This window comes from Aptenodytes patagonicus, chromosome 1, assembly GCF_965638725.1.
Source record: "Aptenodytes patagonicus chromosome 1, bAptPat1.pri.cur, whole genome shotgun sequence".
In the NCBI taxonomy this organism is placed as follows: domain Eukaryota; kingdom Metazoa; phylum Chordata; class Aves; order Sphenisciformes; family Spheniscidae; genus Aptenodytes; species Aptenodytes patagonicus.
The window spans coordinates 210,402,925-210,425,166 of record NC_134949.1 but is presented as its reverse complement, the minus strand read 5'-3'; the positions used below and the strand labels follow the sequence as shown (position 1 = coordinate 210,425,166).

General features: G+C 38.3%; 1 protein-coding gene across 3 annotated transcripts in view; it reads left to right on the top strand.

Annotated features, from left to right (window-relative positions):
- AASDHPPT (aminoadipate-semialdehyde dehydrogenase-phosphopantetheinyl transferase) overlaps window positions 1–22,242 on the top strand; it is a 41,282-nt gene that overhangs the window by 551 nt on the left and 18,489 nt on the right. For 2 of the 3 annotated variants that reach the window (XM_076328208.1, XM_076328206.1), the window contains exon 2: window positions 1,346–1,571. In XM_076328208.1, the coding sequence (XP_076184323.1) occupies window positions 1,346–1,571 (226 nt within the window). Of the gene's footprint in view, window positions 1–24; window positions 226–1,345; window positions 1,572–22,242 lie in introns of those variants that run through there. The other variant, XM_076328207.1, reaches the window with a different exon arrangement.

Sequence of the window (22,242 nt, the reverse complement as noted above, 5' to 3'; positions counted from 1 at the left end):
CGCTGAGGCGGAGGGGTGGGCGCCCTGCTGCCGCTGGACGGCGCTGGGGAACGCGGCCGGCCGTGGCGTGTCGCGGGGGCCATGGGGAGCGTGCGCTGGGCCTTCCCCTGTGCCTCCTGGCGCCCCTGCCGCGAGGAGTGGCTGCTGGCGGCGCGGCTGGTGCAGCCCGAGGAGAAGGACCGCATCGGCCACTTTGTCTTTGCCCGCGATGCCAAAGCCGCCTTGGTACATGCTGGCGGGGGGTGGGGCACGGCGGGGGGCAGCTTCACCTCCCTCAGGGCTGGCGGCGTTAGCCCATGGGCGGGACTCAAAGGACCGCGTTGCCCGGCGCCCTCCGTCCCGTCCCTCCCCGCTGCTGCGGCGAGTACGGGTGTCGCCGGCGGGGCCCTGCCCCTCCGCGGGGCCGTGGTGGAGGCTACCGAGGGCTCCTCAGGGCGCGGGCGGAGGCCGCTCCGCCGAGGAGCCCCCTCTGGCGCCACGCGTGGCCCCGGGGCCGGCCCTTTCCCATGGGGACGCGATTGTCTCTCTGCAGATTCAGTATTGCCCAAATTTCTGACTTCTCGTAGGAAAATATGCCCTGCAAGGGCGTTTCAGGAAAGTAAATACGTTATAAAGTATTAATTGCCAGCTCTGCTTACACCTTCACTTAGGAGGAGAAAGGGATGTTTGAAGTCTGCTATTAGTAGTTATTCTGAAAGACTTCACAAACTTTATGTTGTGATGTCAAATTAGGAGACAAAATCAACGTACTCGAGGAGACTATACATGAAGACAGTAGTGTAATGGGTAAGAGAATAAAGCTGTTTTACATAATTCAGGTTTTAATTCTCACATAACAATGTATTAGTAATACAGACTTCTGCTAATTAGTCTGTAAGAAGTTAGTCATCATTTTTAGCTGTTCAGTATTTCATTTAGTGACTAAGTAACCGCATGAATGTACTGAAAGGAAAGCTGTTGAGACAGTTTTACTGTTCGGTGTGGTATAAAAAGTATTCATCTGTGCAATAAAGTATCCTGAGTAAGTAAATAAGGTAGAGAAGGAACTATTTCATGTGATTCTTCTAGGCTGGGACTGCTTTTTTTGGGTCTTGTGTTGTCTTTATGCTAATAGTGATATCAAATGTATTTTATACTTGGGCCTGGTGAACTCTTTTGGTTAAATTTACTTGACATAGGCTTTTATAAAAAGGAGAAATCTAAATGATTTGGCTAAAATATACTCTTACTTTCTATTGGCAATAACAAACACACATTTTTTTAGGGAGGTGATTTTCTAGCAACCACAGATATTTTGCACATAGCATAATAGTTCTGTATGAATCACTTCCATTTTATTTCATAGGCTGGTCGCCTGCTGATACGGAAATTAATTGCAGAAAAGTTGTGCATACCTTGGAATGAAATACACTTGCAAAGGACATCAAAAGGAAAACCTTTCCTGGCAAATAACGTATTCAGTATCTATTCGAATTACAACTTCAATGTCTCTCATCAGGGAGATTATGCAGTTCTTGCAGCTGAGCCTGAGCTTCAAGTTGGCATTGATATTATGAAGACTAATTTACCAGGTAATGCATTATGGTGACCAAAGCAGATTCTGTAGTGTTGAAGTGCTGAATATTTTAACGTTTCCCAAAGAACCAATCCGTGTCCTAGAAATTTAGTGTAATTAGAAGAAAGTGTATGAATGTATTGTGTATTTGCTTTTTTTTTAATTGTTAAATGCAGTCCTTGTGGTTTATTTAGGGTTTTCTATTATGCCAGATATGGATATATTTCCAGTTTAGAAAAGCAGAACTCTGGAAAAATAAGGTCATGAATCCTGCTACGATACTGGCAGGACTGTCATCTGCAGATATTTTAACTATGGGTTTGCTGTCTGTTAGGTAGAAGCAGGGATGACTTTCCAACTAGGGACAGTGGGATCCATCCCCGTGAGAAATTTGTAGCCTGTGACTGTGAGTGTTACTCCCTTGTCCCATAAGTGTGGACATTGTACATGTCAGCACCAGGCCCAATACTGTAGCAACCTGGCATCGAAGATTTGCTATGAGTGTGCAGAAATCCTCAGTGAGAAGGGATCATGAGGGAACGTTTGAGGTGCCCCTGGTAAAAGACAAATCTTCACAAACTTTAGTTGTTGGCCTATCTATTTGTATGAAATGTTGTGCTAACCTGACTATAGTAGTAAACTTCAGGACCCAAATTATAAATTAGAATTGTAGCAAAATGTATTTTTAAATACAGTTTTATGAAGATCATTTAGTTCACAAATGTTCGTCGATGCATGACTGGGTTAAAGGAAAAACATACTGGGATTTACAATTTACTGGAATTTTAGTTTTTGAGAATCCTCCTCAAGTGTTTAACCGGATATGACAGTAATAGCTCTGTTCTTAGAAAACCTCTCTTCAGAATCTTCAATTTGTGTACAATACTACACAATTACAAAATAATTTGTGTAGTAAGGTAAAGATTCAAATAAACCTTGACTGGATAACTTTCTCTCTGATTGCTTTACACCTTTTTGATGATTATTACAAGTGTACATTTTTTGATTGGCATGTTTAGCTAGGATGCACAGAAACTTTACTACAATCCAAAGTGAAGTTGTTCTTCTCTGTGACTCAATTCCATCTACTGTAGATCCTCACTCTAAAGATGGTGGTCCGCATGTGGTGCCACACTGTAGCCTGTGGAGGACCCCACACCAGCACAGTTCTGTATTTCGTGACGGGAACTGTGGCCCGTGCATAAGGCGGGGACCTGGAACAGGTACCCCCACAAAGGGACTGCAGTAATGGAGGGCCCAAATACCAGATTAAGCTCGAGGCCAGTGCTTTTATCATAGCTCTCCCAAGCAAAACAAAACGAAGTGATGTCCCAGCTGTGTCCCCTCCCAGTGTCTTGCACGCCCCCAGCCTATTTGCTGGGGAGGCAAAGTGACAGAGGCGGCCTTGATGCTGTGCAAACGTTGCAGCAGTAGATAAAATACTGGTGTGGCATCAACACTGTTTTAGGCATAGATCTAAAACACAGTGCCGTACAGGCTGCTATGAAAAAAACACCCAGACCCAGTACCCTTGGAAATACTTTGGCTGCATTTGCCACAGGCCTTACCACAAGACTCCCTAATTACTCATTTTAAAAAGCTTTCCCGTTTTATCAGGTAAATAGTGAGAATCAAAACGTTCCAACATTCTTCATTGTATTTTAAGCTTTTCTTGGGGAAATGAAAAATTAGAAGTCATTTATACATGCTGTATATGGAGGTAGGGATATCTTGTATGCTCTTCTGTCATTTTATGCGTCTGGAAATGTAGCTGGCATTTTAAAGACACGTTGCCAATGTCCAGCTGACAAATCTTATGAAAGGTGATAAACTCTCCTTCTGAAAGTAGGAAATAATTGTAAAGAGTAGAGGTTTAACTTTACATTTAGGTTTAGAAACCTGTTTTTGTATTACTTCTCCATTTTGGAATATAGTGCGTTCAGCTTTGTAAGGGAATATATTCTTAGTTCTTTTCCAGTTAATAGAAAAAAATATCTTTTAGCTTCAATATTAGCTGGCTTTATTGGGAAGAAAAAAAAAAACTCATCTCTACTCCTTCCTTTCTCTTGTATTTTTTACTTATTTATTCACTATTCGTTTCTCATTTCCCTCATGTTAAATCGCTGAAATAGTGGATAACTCGATGTCCATTGATTTATTGCTCATTCTGCAGGCAGTGTCAGAACAAATCAAGGTTCTTTTACCTTGTGTCTGAGTGTATTCTTCATTCAGTGTCCCTAGTCACTGCTGTCATAAGAGGTGTGGAATCAAAGTTAGGCCATCAGTATATATTGTTGCTTACTCTTAGTTATGTTAACTTTAACAAGCTAAATTTAGGAAAAAATAATCTTGAGTTCATCTTATCGATGATGTTTTGGTTGCTATTCTGCTTCTGTCACATAGCTTTTTGATTGCCTGTCCTAGGGTTTCCAAATAACAACATGAAGCTGAAGTTTAAAGTAGGATTTGGTATCAGGGAAAGAGTTTAATCTCAGCAGAAATGTAGGAAAAGCGGTGAAACCAAACTCAATTTTTAGTTAAGTAAAAACAGGTTTTAGATACAACATTCAGTTCTTAACTTCTTCAGTAGCAAGAGAGGCTCCTGCCAACGTGTCCTAGAACTGTTGATAGCAGCAGTCATGACCTCTTACCATAAAGCAAATGTTGTCACATCCCCCTGGGCAGCTGCACTCAGCAGCTGTGTGGATTTAATTTCTGAATATGAGCTGGTGAGACTAAGTAACACTTTGAGATCTGATTCAAACAGGCTTCGGTGTTTTTACCCACAGGGAGAAAAAATGGTGATTATTCTGGAGATGCTTGTGATTCCAAAGACTAAATGATGGAATTAAATTAGTGCTTTTGTAATAAACTGATACTGCAAACCTATGTATCCAGATGACCAATCTGAAATGAGCTAGTGACAGATGCAGCCTGCTAGGATTCCTGAACATGGGTCCTTTATCCACCTTTATCCATGGCTACTTTATCCACCTCTCCCTCTTTTGTCAGAGGTCTAGGTATGTATTAACAGAAAAAGGGGCTGTTAGGGCAAGTCATTGTATCCACACTCTGAATTCATGGTGGCAAGCTTCACAGTGTATACAGAGGAGTAAAAAATGCATTGTTACAAAATTTCTGGCTTTTCTTTCCAAGATCTGAAGTTCCACACCTAGCATAGTCTGTCCTGAAGTAATTTAGCTGTCAACAGCTTGTATGCATCTTTTCTATCTTTGGATAAGGAGAGAAATGAACTTCAATGCTTGTCATTATGCATAAGAAATAACTGTCATAAGTGTGTCAGCGCCTGGTTGTGCAGTTGTTTTCCACATTACATAACTTTACATAAATATTTGTGAATTAAATAAAAAAAAAAAATCAGGTTCCAAATTTTAAAGAGGTTTTGTTTATGGCCATACATCTTCCTTTTTGGAATTATAATTTGTATTTTTGGAAAAGAAATATGCTAGCAATGAAAACTTAGTAATTGTATGTGGGAAAGTGAGCCAGCAAATAAGTAATATTAAGGATAGAATTTTAAATTACAGTCTCTGTAATATGAGCTAAAGCTAGCAGTTCTTTCACCTAAAATTTTTCTGAGAAAGATTTTTGTCTTAGTAGAATTACCTGGAACTGTTTTTACCGCTATGCTATGAATATATAACTTTGACTTTGCCAGTATTGTTTTATCTCATAGTTCCACTGAGTGGTGCTCCTGCTCTGCAGTTGCTAGGTACATTATATTTCCAAGAGTGAATCCACTATAAATCTCTTTCTCTGGAATAGCTACAAGGACAAAGAGTTCCCTACGTACAAAGTACATTACAGTAGTTTTTTGGGTTTTTTTCAAAGGCTTGTTTAAATACAAAGTACTTCTGTGATGCTATCCAACAGAATCTTGACTGAGGTCTCCAATATTCTAGTTCTTATATCCCTTTATTGTTCAGCCAGTGAACAAAATATGCAGTGCAAATATACAATAGAGTATCTTGCAGCTGAAAGTTTCGAGAAATACGCTATTAAATTGTGTGCTAGCATGTAACAAGGAGACCTAGTGCACATAAACACTTTGTCACTTCTTAATCTGTGCTATTTTTTTTACTTATGTGCAATAAGAAGCCACCTCTTTCCATATTACTTTTGCTGCATTATTAAAAATCTGAGAAATGAAACTACTGCAAGACGTAGCCTTCTTCGAAGGTGAGGGCAGGCCACACAAGGAGCTATTCTTAGCAGTGCAAATAGAGACAGTTCTACAAAAGTTCCACAGGTATGCAACAGTTTATCACCTTTTTTCCTCTATTCAGATATTGGACTAAATAATGTAGTGATGATATAAAAGGAAAATGTCCTCTTTAGGTATTGTGTGGTGTTGCCTTTTGGTTATCTGGCAGGTTATTGTTGTAGATTTAAAATCAGGCTTTCAGTTTACTTGTTTTTGAAGAATTACTGAGATCAATGATTTTTTTTCTTCTCTTTACATCAGTTTAAGATGAACTCTTGAATCATTTGGGAAAATGCACACTGTACTGGAAATTTGTTAATGGAAGTAATTGTGGACATTATTTGACAAGAGAGGTAATGCATATAAAATTATTTTCACCCTTTCACAAAAGAAATGAGAAGGATTCTCACAGTACTACTAACTCCTGTGGAAAAACTCAGCTTGTGATAACGTATTTGATTTTTAACTTCTGGACAAGAAATTTTGCAACAAGTGTCAACTTGGTTTAAGTGGTGTGTGGGATGTTGATTTACCAGTCACTTAAACCCTTGTAAAGTAGAACATTCTCAGAGACTTAGGAAATAATTATAGCTTAATAAAGATCGCTTTGTGCATTTGAAAAAGGTTTAGATCTTAGGTTCAAGAGCTTTCCTGCTGTGCAAGTGAATTTCTTTTCAGTAATGCAATTTTTTAGCTTTGATGGAATTACAAAGGTAAATAAATTAACAGTTCATTCCTGATCTTTCATAATCAGCCTGCCATCTTTCTTACCTATTGCTTTACAGTTACTTTGATCCAGACATCCCCAATCTCAATGTAATTCCAGAATTAAGTATTTGACATGCAATGAAGTTAGCTTTTCTCATTAATCTTTCGGTTTTATGCTAGGTTTGCTTATTAAAAGACACAAAATGGTAAATTTTCTGCATGTGAATTGTACAGACAAATCATTTGATCTAAAAATACTTCCTGAAATGCTTTTTTAAGAAAGTAGGCTATTATGTGCAAACACCTATTGTTTGAAACTGTTTTTCTCTGAGGCAAAGAAATATAGACAGAACTTAACTAATTTTTCTCTTCTTATTCTCATTATTTCGTCATTGAGGTGAGATAATACAGGAGATGATAGAGATCTTCAAATCAGAGAGATGTCACACATGAATCAGAGTATCTAAGTCCCACACAAAGAAGCTAAATACCATGCTTCAGTCTAGCTAGTGGAGGAAAGCACTCTCTCTGTAGCCAGTCATAAACTTTGTGCCATTTCTTCAGGTAGTCATAAACTAAATTGAGAGTTAGGCACACCTACATCATAGTTAAGATATTTGGCATGTCTTTTACCTAGCAACCGTGTTCAAGTTTTTGAACTTGTAATGCCTTTTTAATTGCTGCTTTTCAGCTTTTGCAATAAGAATTTCTTGACCTAGAAAGAAATGCCAAACCAGATTGTTCTTTGGAGTGCTTTTGTCCTTCTTAAGGTGCCTTAACTGTACCTTAAGCAAAGTTTAAATTGTTTTTGTTTTTATTGTTGTATTTCAATAAATCTCATAGCAGCAATCAGCATCTAATCTTTTACTACAAGAGATAATTGCCAAATTATTAGCTAATGGTACAGCTATAGATACGTAGATGCACTGTTTGGGATGAAGAAATTGACAAAGAATTTAGGTTAAATGTTACTTCTAATTGATTAAGGAAGTCAGAATTTATAAATATGAAAACAGATCATTTTTAGATGTAAAGTAGTGTTAAAACAGCTAACTAATATCCTTGTTGAACTAACGAATGATAATGGTCATATGCCTTACACTGAGTAAACAGGGAGGAATTTCTTTGTTCTTGTTCTATTTGAAAATGGGAAGAAAGCCATCTTAAACATACTCTTAAAGAATACATATTATGTAGCAGTTTCATTGTTGTGCTTTGACTGTTTTAACCTAGAATTACATCACGTTTGTAAAAAAGCTTGCACGTTCTGATAACTGATTAAGCACCAATGCTTGATAAACTGTGAAAGGAAAATTTGATATTGTGATTGAATCTCCTCTTTGAGGGGAAATTGTTTCTTTCTAAAAAGACTATCTTAGTCCTTTATGATTGTTTTTTAATAGGAAAACATAAAACCATTTGCATTAAAACAAAAAACCGATAGCAAAATGTAGAACAGTAAAAATGAACTTGTAGAGAATAGCTATGTTTAAAATGAGGGATAAATTATCAATGAAGAAAGCAAAAAAACTTACACCAGCAACTTTTAGTAAAAATAAGAGGTGGAACAAAGAGAAGCTATAAGAATGGTTTTGGGTTGTTGGGTTTTTTTGCTGGAGTATCCTTCTGCACACTGAATTTACAATAATCACAATTTATTCCATAATTGGTCTTTTGGAAAATTAAGTTATACATTCAAAATGAGGGGCTAAAAAAAATCTCTTTTTTTTTTTTTAACAAAACCAAAATTACTTCTCAGCCCACACTAATGACAGTTAGCTTTGGCTTTCCAAATTAAGAAAGTCTAGCAGAAAGATGTGACAGGAGAGCCAAGATTAAGTCATTATTATGTAGGTATTATGAATTTGCCTTCCGAGGAGTTTCTTGCTAGCACTGCCCATTTCCAGTAGTTTCAGCTCTACAGATACATATATTTGTTGCAAGAGTTGGAAAATAGAGGCTGTCTTTATTCTGTGTTGTCAAAAGCTTATTTGGATGTTGTCTGTGCAAGAATTAGTTTGGAGCTCTTATTAGTTTCACGGTTGGGAGATAATGTTTTAGAGACAGATTTGCAGATTTTTAGGCTGACTTATGAAATGGTAGAAATATATCTTAAATATTTTACATCTCCCTTCAACCTGTTAAAAAAAGTAGTTTCGACTGGATTCCCCTAATGTATTTCCTTTCTAAGAGAAATTTTTATTTTTAACAAGGCAAATATTTCTATATTTCCTCACTGGAGGTGACAGGTTACTGCTGTTATGTCAGATTTTCAGGAAAGTTTAGGACCAGGAGACTTTTGCTACTTCTATAATATTTGTCTACTATGTTCTTGCCTTATATCAGGTTGTAAGTTCTAGGCATTCATGCCTGTGTTATGTGCGGAGTTGCTTTCTGATGGAAAATCCAATCTTGTAGTGCATTAAGAAATTGTTACTTGCCCTGTATAGTTTTCTGTCTGTTCATCAGAATTGTTGGGTTTTGTAAAAAAAAAACAATTTAATAAAACATAGCAAACACTTGGAGATAGTATCTACAAGAGTAGGTATAACTGATACAGGTGAACGGACCATTGAAGTTAATCAGTTTTTCAGTTGTGGGCCATGCTCTGCTTTTGCCACGTTGCAATACATTTATCTTCCTCTTGCATCTTTTCTTGTATAGCCTGTTGGCTGGATAAAAGACAGCTCCTGCAGTGGCTGGTCTAGAGCTATGCAGAAGTTGATTTGTGTATTGATAGGGGGGGAAGGATGCAGGGGGCCGACATGCTGAATGACTAGCTGACTGCTGTCTCTTCTCTGTGGGAAGACCAAATAAAACATGCTGGGTTTTAGCTGTCAAGTGGGCCAAAGAGTCTTTCAGTTGCTGGCAAGCCAAACCAATGGCTTTACAAGGTGTGTTTTTTAAAGCATGTTTTTACAAGGTTACTTTCACTGTCATATAGGAGAGATTGATTCCCGAATTTAAAACACTAATGCTTCTTCTGTCATCTTGTGGGGTTTTTTGGACTTCATTTTGAAGGGGGAAAAGAGGGAAGGACGGTGTGTACACAGAAGTGGGGATGTTTTAAGTGTGAAAATGATAAAGGGACATTTTTACTGCATCTGGCTGTGAGATTCATGTTCTGGGACAGGCTTCTGTGCAGTGTGCTGACTCCTGCCATCACAAGGAACTCTGTTCAGTGGCTTCATTACTGCAGTAGGATATTGTGATGTGGAAGAACATAGTCCCAGAGTGTGTGTGTCTCAATATTGAGGACTATTTCCACACTGAACACTGACTTTAGAAGAGAGATCTCTCATTGGACTCTTTCAGGGAAACCAGCTCAATCTGAATCAGCTTGTGCTTTCTAAGGTCACAGAGCTTCCTAGGGGGAAAAGAATTGCATTAGTCAAATTAAGGAGGTGTTAGGAAGTGCGAATCATGTAGTCAAATTCATGTGAAAGGTGGAGATGACTTAGGTACTGAGAATTGGCTTTTTCCCCCTCTTTTGTCCAATATAACATTTATATACCAAGTACCAAGATGAACCCAATGCACTCCCAGGTTCTGCAGTGGTACCAGTTTCTAGAGATGGGAATACTCTCCCTATAATCACATTTTCACTAAAGTACCTACCCTTTCCTGCTACTATTATCTCAATACTTTTATGGTTCAGTAACAACCATTAGCAATACCATGTGAGTGATGTTGTTTTGCAGTATATCTGATTAAATACAAAGATAGAACTGAGTGTCATCCCCCTTGTGCTGGAATTTCTGCCTATGCATCTCACAGCAGCACCATATATACATACATATATATATGCATGCATATATATATACACGCATACTAGTATATATGTGTATGTATGCTTGTATGTATATACATACATATGTATGCTTTTTATATACATATATATGAATATGTGTGTGTAGATATATATGTACACACACACACATTGTATATTGTATACTGTGAGAGTTAATTTGATTTCTCTTTAGAGGTATGAAGTGATCCAGTTTTGACATTGGGTTGTCATCCTCAGAGCAGTGGGTGTTTGCTTGTCTGTTTTCTGGGAATAGTAGATGGTATTAAGTGGTAGATTTTTTTCAAAATATTTATTTTTAAGCAAAGGATTAGTTGTCAAAGCTTTCAGTCAATGGAATCTTTCTGTATGTGTAGAAAGGCCCCCTAGTACATTATTTCCTAAAATGTGATAAAATGAGAGATCTGGTGGCTTGGTAGTACTACTGTAGAATAAGGTTATAGATGGTCAGGCACATATCTTATATGTGGATGCTATTGCACTAGCAATATCTTGAGGTTTTTGCTGTCTTTTTAAAGAGTAACAGAAGAAGATCTAGCTCCATTAAAACATGTTATGTCCCCAAATGTCTCTTATCCTTAAAGAGATCTGAGCATGTTTCACATTTTTTGACCTTTTTTTACATCTGTAGTTGTTTCCTCACAATTCACAACCATAATGGCTTCATAAAAGAAAGTCTATTTTTATGTTTATTTAGATTGGGGGGGGGTTGTGTTTATTTTTAGTGTGATGCGTGGTAACCTCATGAGTGTTGAAAGGAAGTAGAGTTCCTGCTGTTCTGACAAAATGGAATGATTGCTCTAACCGTTTGATATGTTCTATAATGGAAAACTGGTTAAAATGCCATTTTCATGGGTAACTTACCTTTTTGCTGAAATACTGTGGCTACCTAGAGCTCTGCTAGCTGTGGTCATACCTCTTGGAAAGAGCTTAAGCAAGTAAAAGATATAAACATGGACATAGACAAGTTAAGAAAGAGTTTCTTCTTTTATTACTGCTCATTATCTTTTTTACTATTACTGTTTTGTTAGAAGTAAGTACATTTCATTAAAAGAATTTGGGGTTCCTGAATCATCTTAGTGATTAAGACCCCGTGTATTTTAAATACTTTTATTTTCTCTACTCAGAAGCAAGCTAAAACCACACACTTGCACCCAGGTGTGATTGTGTCGGTAAGCTCTTCAATGGCAAGTATATATTACAGTTAAATGTTTCACATAGAAAGAACATGTAAAAGTATACTGGAGTCCGAACAAAATCTGAGAGGAACAAAATCTGAGAGGATCTGGCATTTTTTGTATTTTCAGAATGAATGACAAAAAGCATATATCTGTTGCAGACCATACACTACCTGTCTGTAAATTGATCAGATGTGATGTATCCAGTCAATAGCTTGTGAGTTTTCTTCAGTTTTTTTTAATCTGAGCCATACCTGTGTCAAAATTGCTATTTCTCCAGTGCAGTTGTGGAGGTAGAGCTATCTAATCCATTACGATTCTTTACTTTCTTTTGTTTAACATTGACTATCAGGGCCCCTTGCTTAAATATTCATCACTGCTGTTAGACCCAGTCATAGTAATGTAATGGAAACATTAGCAGTTTCTCTAATATTACAAAGACTTAACAATCCTAACTGCAGAGAAAATATGAAACATCAAATTATGTCAGTCTTTTTATGACTTTTCCATTTTTACAATCTGGGAAATGTTGAGTAATTCAAAGGAGGCAACCTCAAATTTTCTGACATTCTAAAGTTAATGCTGCTTCTCTGAGGTACACCAAGATAAAACGTATCATCAGTAGTTACATGATGAGAATGGATGTTTAACATATATATCACTGGGAGAATTGCAGGATAATGGCAGGAAGCGGAGAGGTCACAGAACGCAAATCCAATTTCCAATTCACACTAAAGCTGTGTGAGCTAATAGAGTTAAAAAACATGCTTTGTTAATTTTCTATCTGGTTCTTCTAAGTTAGTAATTTATCTAGCTAATTATTTGTCCTGTGTTGTCAGTTTCTAAACAGCTGTACACGGGTTAGTTGATATTAATAAACAATTAGGACTTGGGCATCGTTGCAGAAGAAATGTTTTCTCTGTATCAGTTTACTTTGGTTTCCTTTAGAGATAGTAAAACATGATCAAATATGGCTTGTGTCCTACAGCAAAAGGACTGTCAGCCCAAGAGTCCAGGACTCACAACTTATTCATCCTATAGTTTGTTAGTTTGCAGGATTTATAGCTAGCCTGTGTTTCACTTTATTAAGTAGATTGATCTGTTCATACTTCAGTCTCTCATTTTGCTGGGTAGTACGTTTCACATTGTCACTAGGCCTGTTTGCCATCTGAAAGTAAATTGATATGTATTGGTTAGACACTAGTTCTTGATCACCGACCTGTTCCTTTCATGCAGCTCAAGGCAGTTAGGAGTCTGTTAGCATTCTAGGGTTTGGTTGTTTTGTTTGTTTGGTTTGTTTTTTTTCAGGGGATTAGTTGATCAATGAGCTGGCAGTAGTAGCTTTTAGTTTCCATAGTTTTGGATATAGACCGCAATATAAGCTAGTTAGTTTGTATCTGACTAAAACAATTTGAAGACTCTAAAAGTGGTTAAAAACTGAAGTGAGGAAGGTCAGTCATCTACTCTTCTCATTATTTTAGAGAAGGCATGTCATGGTTTTAGTAACTTCAGGTACAACAGGACAGTTACTACCGTTGTTAAGTGTAGATTGTATTAGCAAAGCTGATTTATGATTGACCTGATGTTTGTAACAGTGTAAACAAAATACCAGTTTGAAGGCTTCTGTATTAGCTCTATGGATAGTAATCTTTGCTAATAATAGCGTCATAATTTGCATGGATCTTAATTCTGATTGTCTTTTATCTTCCTACAAATGCAGCTTGTTTGGCTTTTTTATCAGGTGGAAAAATGGGGAAAAATTACCCTGCATTTATCTATTATTTCTAAAGCATTTTCTCAAATAGCACTAGGGAATATAGTAGGTTTTCTTATTCTGCACTCCTCCGTCTTTTTAAAATCAATCTTTTGTATCTGGTCTGAGGTTTTGCTGTTTTACAGGGAAAATGCAAAGCAGATTTTGGGCCTAGTCTTTACAAAAAATTATTAAAATACCCGGTTGTCATTGCAGTAGAAAAGATGGCATTATATATTTCAATGTATATAGTTTGTGCAAAAAAATCGAAAATGCACACACATAAGCACACATACGTATATGCACACTTATCTGTATATAGCATGTTTACTTTCCAGGTTTAATATTGTACTCTTTTCCAGTACCACTCACTATTTCTTCTCACTCTTCCTGAAATTTCCAGGGTATTGTGTCTTTTTAATTTAATGAAGAAATTTAACTTTTGGTTTAGATTTTTTTTTTTAAATGCATAGAAGACAATTTTTGAGATTATTCAGATTATATTTTTAAGGATCTAATGTGCTTTAAAGTTTATTAGCAGGGAATAATAGCTCTATGTAGATAAGAAATTGATTGCCTTCACAGCTGTGTTAATTTTACATTTAACTTGTTCTGTGAACTGTTCTGGTTTCAAATCTGCCTTATGATGTGATACGGGTGTGAGGTTTAAGTGTCTGTAAATTAAAGAAAAAACAATTAAAATATATCTTGGTCTCAAGGATAAAACCTCTAGCTTCTCTTGTGAATATCAAACTAATTTAGACACCAACTGGAGGAACTGGTCAGAGATTTGCTGGATGCCTTTCCTCTGTTGGCTACTCTTCCCTAAGAAGGAGGTTAATGAGTGTTATGGGAAGGAGGCAGAGCTCTACATATTCTAGGGAAAAAGGACTTTTAAAGCTAGGACATTGAATAGCTAAAACATCCAGTCAGTGTTGTTCTAATGCAAATGAACATACAGGTTTGTATTTGTTAGGCAATCAGATACTGGGACAAATTGTCAGTTAATTGGATATTATGAAAAGAAGCTATTTATTAGAGTTTTCTAGTTGACTCTCTTGCTTTTCAGCAAGATGATCCAATGTGAAAACCAAAACTGCTTCCAATATTTAGAGGTTGTCATGCTCTGTAACAAATTTTTCAAGTGTGGAGTTTAAAGTAGACTAGAGAAATGCTGTCAGAATTTTAGTTATTATGAACAAATGCAAAAAGAAAGAATGTGCAACAGTTTGTGTAAAGGTGAGAAAATGAGTGAACTATAAAAACATACGAATGAAAATCTATTTTCAAATAAGAGAGAAGGGGCAATATAATTCTGCTCAGTATTAAAAAGAATTAAAGTTTGTTTCCCAGTTTCTCTTGAACAGAAGCTATATAAATTTTGAACAGTATATTAACTGTAAGTTAGGAAATTAAGTGGCATAGGTGACTAAGAAGTATCTATACAAAGCATTGGAAATAGTTTTAAAGTTTATATTGCCAGGAATTACCACATTCAAAATTTGTAGCTGTTAACTTAATTTCATAAGGTTTATAGTGAAGTTATTTTGTTGATGACCGAACAGATATATACATTTCTGAAAAGAAAAAAACTCTTATCAATAACATTTTTATGATTAGGCTTCTATACTAAATAAAAATCTTATTTTTAAGGTATTAATAGAGGGTAATTGTGAAAAGAGATATGTTAGATTTTTGACAGAATACTTACAGTAATCAATACATTCAATTTCAAAACAAGAAAACTCTTAGTCACAGTGGGGCTTATTTTCATTAATCGCTTCTACCCAGGCAAGTTTGGTTTCATGTTTAACTCAAAAATATCATCCCTACCATCCCACACTCTTGTCATGTTAATAACTTTTGTGCCATTGGCTCAGTTTTTCTGTCTGCTGAAATGCACTTTCTCAATTCCCTATAGAATCTAAACCAGCATTTTTCTCATTTCTCTTTTTTTTTTTTAAACCTTTTATCCAGTATTTTCATAGATCTGCTCCTATCACAATTTTTCTTCTCTTAGAGAAAACCAGCGAAAGGTGAGTGGCTGTTCTTTCAAAGAGTTTTAATAGTTGATGTGGATATGTATCTTTTCCCATTAATCATAAGCCATCTGTGGAACAAGCTTCCTGTTCTGCTTCCAACTCCACTTATTTTTCAAATCTCATATGAAAACATGTCTTATCTCTCATGTATTACTAAAATCACAAAATTGAATTTATTCCATTTCAGTGATGAACCCCCACCTAGTTAGATGCTTGACCAATCAGATAAATATTGTGCAATTTCCTAATGCTCACTGATTTAAATAAGTAATTTACATACATAAATATTTTTTCTGAAGTGCACACATTGTGTTACAGGAATCTCACTTTACCACTGAGATGGACAAGATTACTGTAAGTATATTGGATTTATTGGAATCAGAATCTAAATTCTGATTCTTCAGATGCTGTAAATATGACTTACAAGAAGGAATATTTGAAATGCAGTTTTGAGCATTTCAATTAAATTTTTCCACATAGTTGTATCCCCAGCTAATTTTTCAGCTCAACGTTTAAGTGCTTTTTTGAATAACCCTGAACACTGGGAAAGCAGTGCTGGATTGCATTAGCAAGGGCTCAGTACTGTATGAAGCTATCTGTGTGGTGTCTGCTCTGGAGCTTGTTAGTGTATGGATGTTTAGAAGCACAGAGGAATCAGATGTGCAGTTTTCCACAACCTGCATAGGCATATCTTAAAGGAATCCTTTTTCTTTACTGCTGCAAGTTAAATAAGAACTAGTAGTACAATTACACAAGTTTCAATGAGTGTCTGGCCTTATCATTGTTCACTGAAAATGTAAAGACAGAAAGTATTCCTGGAAGTATTTGTATTATATGTGTGCATTACAATAAAAGCATTTGTTCCTTCAGAGAATGTGTTTTTCAGTTTTTTACTGTCAGTTCATTTTTATCATGCTTCTCCCATTTATAGATCTTTATTAGAGAATTTTCTTAGAATTTGCTCTTATACAAACTTTAGTATTTTTCTGCATTAAGGATTTTAGAGCATTTATGTACCAGAATTCCACCTGCATAAATACATACATGTACACTGCAGCCAAATTTCTCTTAGAGGATTGGTATCATCTTGTAGAGAAGAAGAAAACACTGCACAGTGAAGTGCAGATACTAAGTTCACATTTTTAGTTAGTTAACAAAAGTCTGAAGGTAAAACGAAAACCTGACTACGTTTATGAGAATGTTTATCATATTATGTCAGTTTTGTGGTGAATACTTTGCAAGTCTTGGGGAAGATCCTCTGAAATTTTTAAAAGTACTTTTAAGAATAATTTAATATGTCAGGTTGATAACCCTCATAAATACTTCTTTGTCTTGCCTTTATTTCCTATCAGAGTTCCAACTTGCATTCCAGTTTCTTTTGTATTCTGTTACATGGTCTTTGTATTTTTCTTGTAGGAAATATTGTGGCTTCACAAAGATCATTAAAATATTGGGGCACATTTTTTCTTTATTCACTTAAACTTTACAGAGTAGGCTTTGAGATTACCAAAAATGTTTAGCACTTTTCCTAAACTTCCCTGAGAGAAAAATATAGGCAGTAAACACAGGAGGAAAAATACTTAAGAAGGTCTTAGAAAGTTAACGTCAGAATAGGAAGCTCAGTTGTTCAGTGAAGAACCCAACTGAAAGGTGATTAACTGGTACCCTGTCTTGCCCTGTGCTTCAAATGGTCATCTGTAGACTATACCGTGTGTAATCCAAAACTGTATCTGAAATAGCTGTTAGCTCTAAAGTATGCATACTGGAATAATTTGGCATGAAAGCTTTTTGGTGTATTTTTAATGAAATATAATTATTTTGAAACTAGAACTTGGATAATTAATGTATTGAAATGGTCACAGAAATAAGTTCAAGTGCTTGTATAATTGTTGATAGATGAGTTTATTTCTGAAGCAGCATGCAAATTGGAGGTAATTTAGAAATGCAAATTTAAAACCCACTGAATAGTTGCTATATGGGACTTGTTCCCATTCTTTCAAAGAAAGTTTTGTAAATTGTAGTGAGTATGTTTGAGGCTTTTTTGCTCAAAGTAAAAGCAGAAAAGGTAACATCTAAAAGAAGACTTTCTACTGCTTCTAGTTTTGTCCCCTCCTCATCCCCCAGGTCATGAGACACATGGGAACATTGCGGAAGGTTTAGTGAAGGGCCACCAAGGTGATTAGAGGGTTGGGGAATTTGACCTATGTAGAAATGTTGATGGAGCTGGGTTTGTTGAGCCTGAAGAAGGGATCTGAGGAGGGGAATCTAATCACAGTCTGTCTGAAAGGTAGCTGTAGAGAAGATGTAGGTAGCTGTCTTCATGAGGGTGCACAGGGACAGGGCAAAAGGCAACAGGCTTAGGTTGCTTCAGGGGAAATTCTGTCTGGATAAAAGAAAACAACTCTTTACCATGAGAACAGTAAAACACTGGAATAAGTTGCCCAGAGAAGGGGTGAAAGACTCTGCTTGACAGGGCCACGAGTAACCTAATACAAGGCTCTGTTTTCAACAGAATATTGGACCAGATGGTCTCCAGAGCTCATAGTATAGAATCATAGAATCATTAAGGTTGGAAAAGACCTCTAAGATCATCGAGTCCAACCGTCAACCCAACACCACCATGCCCACTAAACCATGTCCCTAAGCGCCTCATCCTCTCGTCTTTTAAATACCTCCAGGGATGGGGACTCAACCACTTCCTGGGGCAGCCTGTTCCAATGTTTCACCACTCTTTCAGTAAAGAAATTTTTCCTCACGTCCAATCTAAACCTCCCCTGGCGCAACTTGAGGCCATTTCCTCTCGTCCTATCGCTTGTTACTTGGGAGAAGAGACCGACACCCACCTTGCTACAACCTCCTTTCAGGTAGTTGTAGAGAGCGATGAGGTCTCCCCTGAGCCTCCTTTTCTCCAGGCTAAACAGTCCCAGTTCCCTCAGCCGCTCCTCATAAGACTTGTTCTCCAGACCCCTCACCAGCCTCGTTGCCCTTCTCTGGACACGCTCCAGCACCTCAACATCCTTCTTGTAGTGAGGGGCCCAAAACTGAACACAGTATTCGAGGTGCGGCCTCACCAGTGCTGAGTACAGGGGCACGATCGCTTCCCTACTCCTGCTGGCCACACTATTTCTGATACAGGCCAGGATGATGTTGCCCTTCTTGGCCACCTGGGCACACTGCTGGCTCATATTCAGCCGGCTGTTGACCAACACCCCCAGGTCCTTTTCCGCCAGGCAGCTTTCCAGCCACTCTTCCCCAAGCCTGTAGCGCTGCATGGGGTTGTTGTGGCCGAAGTGCAGGACCCGGCACTTGGCCTTGTTGAACCTCATACAGTTGGCCTTGGCCCATCGATCCAGCCTGTCCAGGTCCCTCTGCAGAGCCTTCCTACCCTCGAGCAGATCAACACTCCCGCCCAACCTGGTGTCGTCTGCAAACTTACTGAGGGTGCAATCGATCCACTCATCCAGATCATTGATAAAGATATTGAACAAGACCGGCCCCAGTACTGAGCCCTGGGGGACACCACTCGTGACCGGCCGCCAACTGGATTGAACTCCATTCACCACAACTCTCTGGGCCCGGCCGTCCAGCCAGTTTTTTACCCAGCGAATAGGACACCTGAGCCGTGAGGTCCTTTCCAGCCTAAATTTTTCCATGATTCTGTGAAACTTATCTTTCTCTGATATTCAAACAAATATGGAGAAATGGACTAGGCAGGCTGTGGTGCTGCTAGTAATTTGTGGAGAATAATAGTCTTGGCTCCTCTAATCTGATCCATTCCTCAGAGCAAAGCAACTGCGCTGTATTAAGAAGGAAACGACACCAAGTTGGGTGGGAGTGTTGATCTGCTCGAGGGTAGGAAGGCTCTGCAGAGGGACCTGGACAGGCTGGATCGATGGGCCCAGACCAATTGTATGAGGTTCAACAAGGCCAAGTGCCGGGTTCTGCACTTGGGCCACAACAACCCCATGCAGCGCTACAGGCTTGGGGAAGAGTGGCTGGAAAGCTGCCCAGCAGAGAAGGACCTGGGGGTGTTGGTCGACAGCCGGCTGAACATGAGCCGGCAGTGTGCCCAGGCGGCCAAGAAGGCCAATGGCATCCTGGCCTGTATCAGAAATAGTGTGGCCAGCAGGAGTAGGGAAGCGATCGTGCCCCTGTACTCAGCACTGGTGAGGCCGCACCTCGAATACTGTGTTCAGTTTTGGGCCCCTCACTACAAGAAGGATGTTGAGGTGCTGGAGCGTGTCCAGAGAAGGGCAACGAGGCTGGTGAGGGGTCTGGAGAAGAAGTCTTATGAGGAGCGGCTGAGGGAACTGGGGTTGTTTAGCCTGGAGAAAAGGAGGCTCAGGGGAGACCTCATCGCTCTCTACAACTCCCTGAAAGGAGGTTGTAGCGAGGTGGGTGTCGGTCTCTTCTCCCAAGTAACAAGCGATAGGACGAGAGGAAATGGCCTCAAGTTGCGCCAGGGGAGGTTTAGATTGGACGTGAGGAAAAATTTCTTTACTGAAAGAGTGGTGAAACATTGGAACAGGCTGCCCCAGGAAGTGGTTGAGTCCCCATCCCTGGAGGTATTTAAAAGACGAGAGGATGAGGCGCTTAGGGACATGGTTTAGTGGGCATGGTGGTGTTGGGTTGACGGTTGGACTCGATGATCTTAGAGGTCTTTTCCAACCTCAACGATTCTATGATCCTATGATTCTATGAAACGGGAAGGGGGGGCAGTTTAGGAGAAAGCAGTGCCTGAGCTTTTCAGAGGAGGGATGTGACGGATGGCTGGAATGGAGGGGAAAGTGCTGTGTAAATTTGAACATTAGCGTCAAGAACAGTTGAAGAAACCTAGGACAAAAAAGGGGTAAGTAAGGAGTGAAAAGGCGTTAGCATATGGGTTTGGTATACACTTGGTATACTAAACAATTTAAGTATCGAGTGTATTTACCATGCATGGTAAGGTTTGAATGGCGGAAGGACTGACAATGCAGGAGGTAGCATACACCTCTAGGTGCTGAAGGTCGCATAGTGTGCATAGTCTTGGATAGCCTTCTCTGGTAGTGTGAATAGCCCTGGGTTATTGAAAGCAGGAGAACTCTCGGAAAGTAATGGAGGAGGAAGGGTACACCAAGGCATTCCTGAATGTTTTGTAGTTTGAATCACCTGAAGAGGCTGGTGCCTCACCACTGTTGTCTTAAATGTTTGAGGGAAGAAGAGAAAGAAAAAAATAAGTGGATTGTTTGGAGCAGATGTTAACACAGTTATTTGATCATAAAACGGGCCATATAAACTCAGGGAGATGAAAGACAATAATCTTTTTCCAAGTTGAACAAATTCCTTTGTTATTTTTCATTGTTTCAGGGAAGTTGGATTGTCTAAGTAGATGGATATTTCATTTGCCTTGGTAATCCATCAAAACATACTTGACATTGCGGTTGCTTTTCTTTTTCATCATTTTCATCATTTTCTCCAGAGAGGAGAGTTAGTTCTGTCCTTAGATTGTTCTGGATCATTCCATTAGCTGACTACTGCAACTGTCAACAAAATTTCTGTCTTAAGATGTTTTCTTCTCTTTAATCTATAAATGTAATTGAGGGTCTCTCTGAAACGTCACTGCCACGTCTTGTGTGATGTGTACAGCATGTCAGATTACACTTTGCAATATGATCTGGCAATTGTCAGAAAACCTGATTGCGTGCTTTAGTGTGACATTAGTTCATTCAGATCAATTACTACTGCTGCCAATACCTGTTTCTAAGTAGTGCTTACATATCTGTAGAAGACAACCACTTTATAGAGAAGGGTTAATACTCTTATCCCTGGTTTAAGATGGGGAACATTAGTGTAGAGACATTCCTTGCCCATAGTCACTCACAGAATCAGTGGTAGAGCTAGGGTTAGAATCCGCATCTTTGTTAAGCAATTATTTACTGATGGGTTCTTAAAAGTAGTATGGCATTGGGAGGAGAGACTATGTTTTGGGTTAAATACAACTAATATTTTCTTTTTAATACGAACATTGCATAACCTATGGAAAAGCTTTGTCTCGATATGTGGAATTGTCTCTACCCAGATTTTTATTATCCCTACTAAAGAAAATAGATTGCTTTCTGCCATTGTCTGTTTAGCCAGCTGTAAGCCCTATTGGACAGATTGCATGGTATGCTGATTAATGATATAGGCTGCGGGTGATTAGCCAAGCGTGTAATGAGGTCCTTAGCTTCCAGTGTATTATAGAAATGCCATGGATCAATATAACCACACAGTCTGTAGTGTCTTCTGCAGTGTAAATTCAGACTAGTGGAGAAAAGTGGTGTAGCTCCTGAAGAGCTGCTGCAGTGCTACACAACTGTGCTTATTTTGAGAGGAGGCTTAAATTTAATCTGAGGATTTGAAGGTTTGGTGGGGTTTTCTTCCTTGATATCTTTCTTACTGTGATTATGGGCATCTCCCTACCCCCATTTTTTTTGCAGGATAAATCCAAAAGACTTAATATGCATGTGATAAATTTGGGAGATTGGATTTCTACATATGCTTTAAAAAGTGTTTATTTTGTATCCCAGCATTCAAGGGCAGGAGGCAGAATAGCTTGATGAATTCTGACAAACAGCATGCTGTTTTATAAAATGTTAGTAGATCAAGCCACCAAATGTCAAAGACTGTATATGCTACTTTGATAGCTGAATATAATTTTTTTATATATAAAATCAGCACTGGTTAAATACATTCCTTTTTAGAGAATGCTGAAAATACGTAATATGTTTGACTTTCATTTCACATTTGTAATGCAGTAATTCTGCTATAGGAATGTTGTTGGGTTTTTTTCATACTGTGTCCTGAACTGTCATCAGCATCACTGCTTCGAGGCTATATAAATTCAGATTGTAGAGCAGAGTTGGTTCATAATTTTTTTTTCTTATGAGTGAGTTTTTTCTAGAGCAATAACTTGAGGTAATTCATTTGCTTATTATTACTAGTCTATTAAATT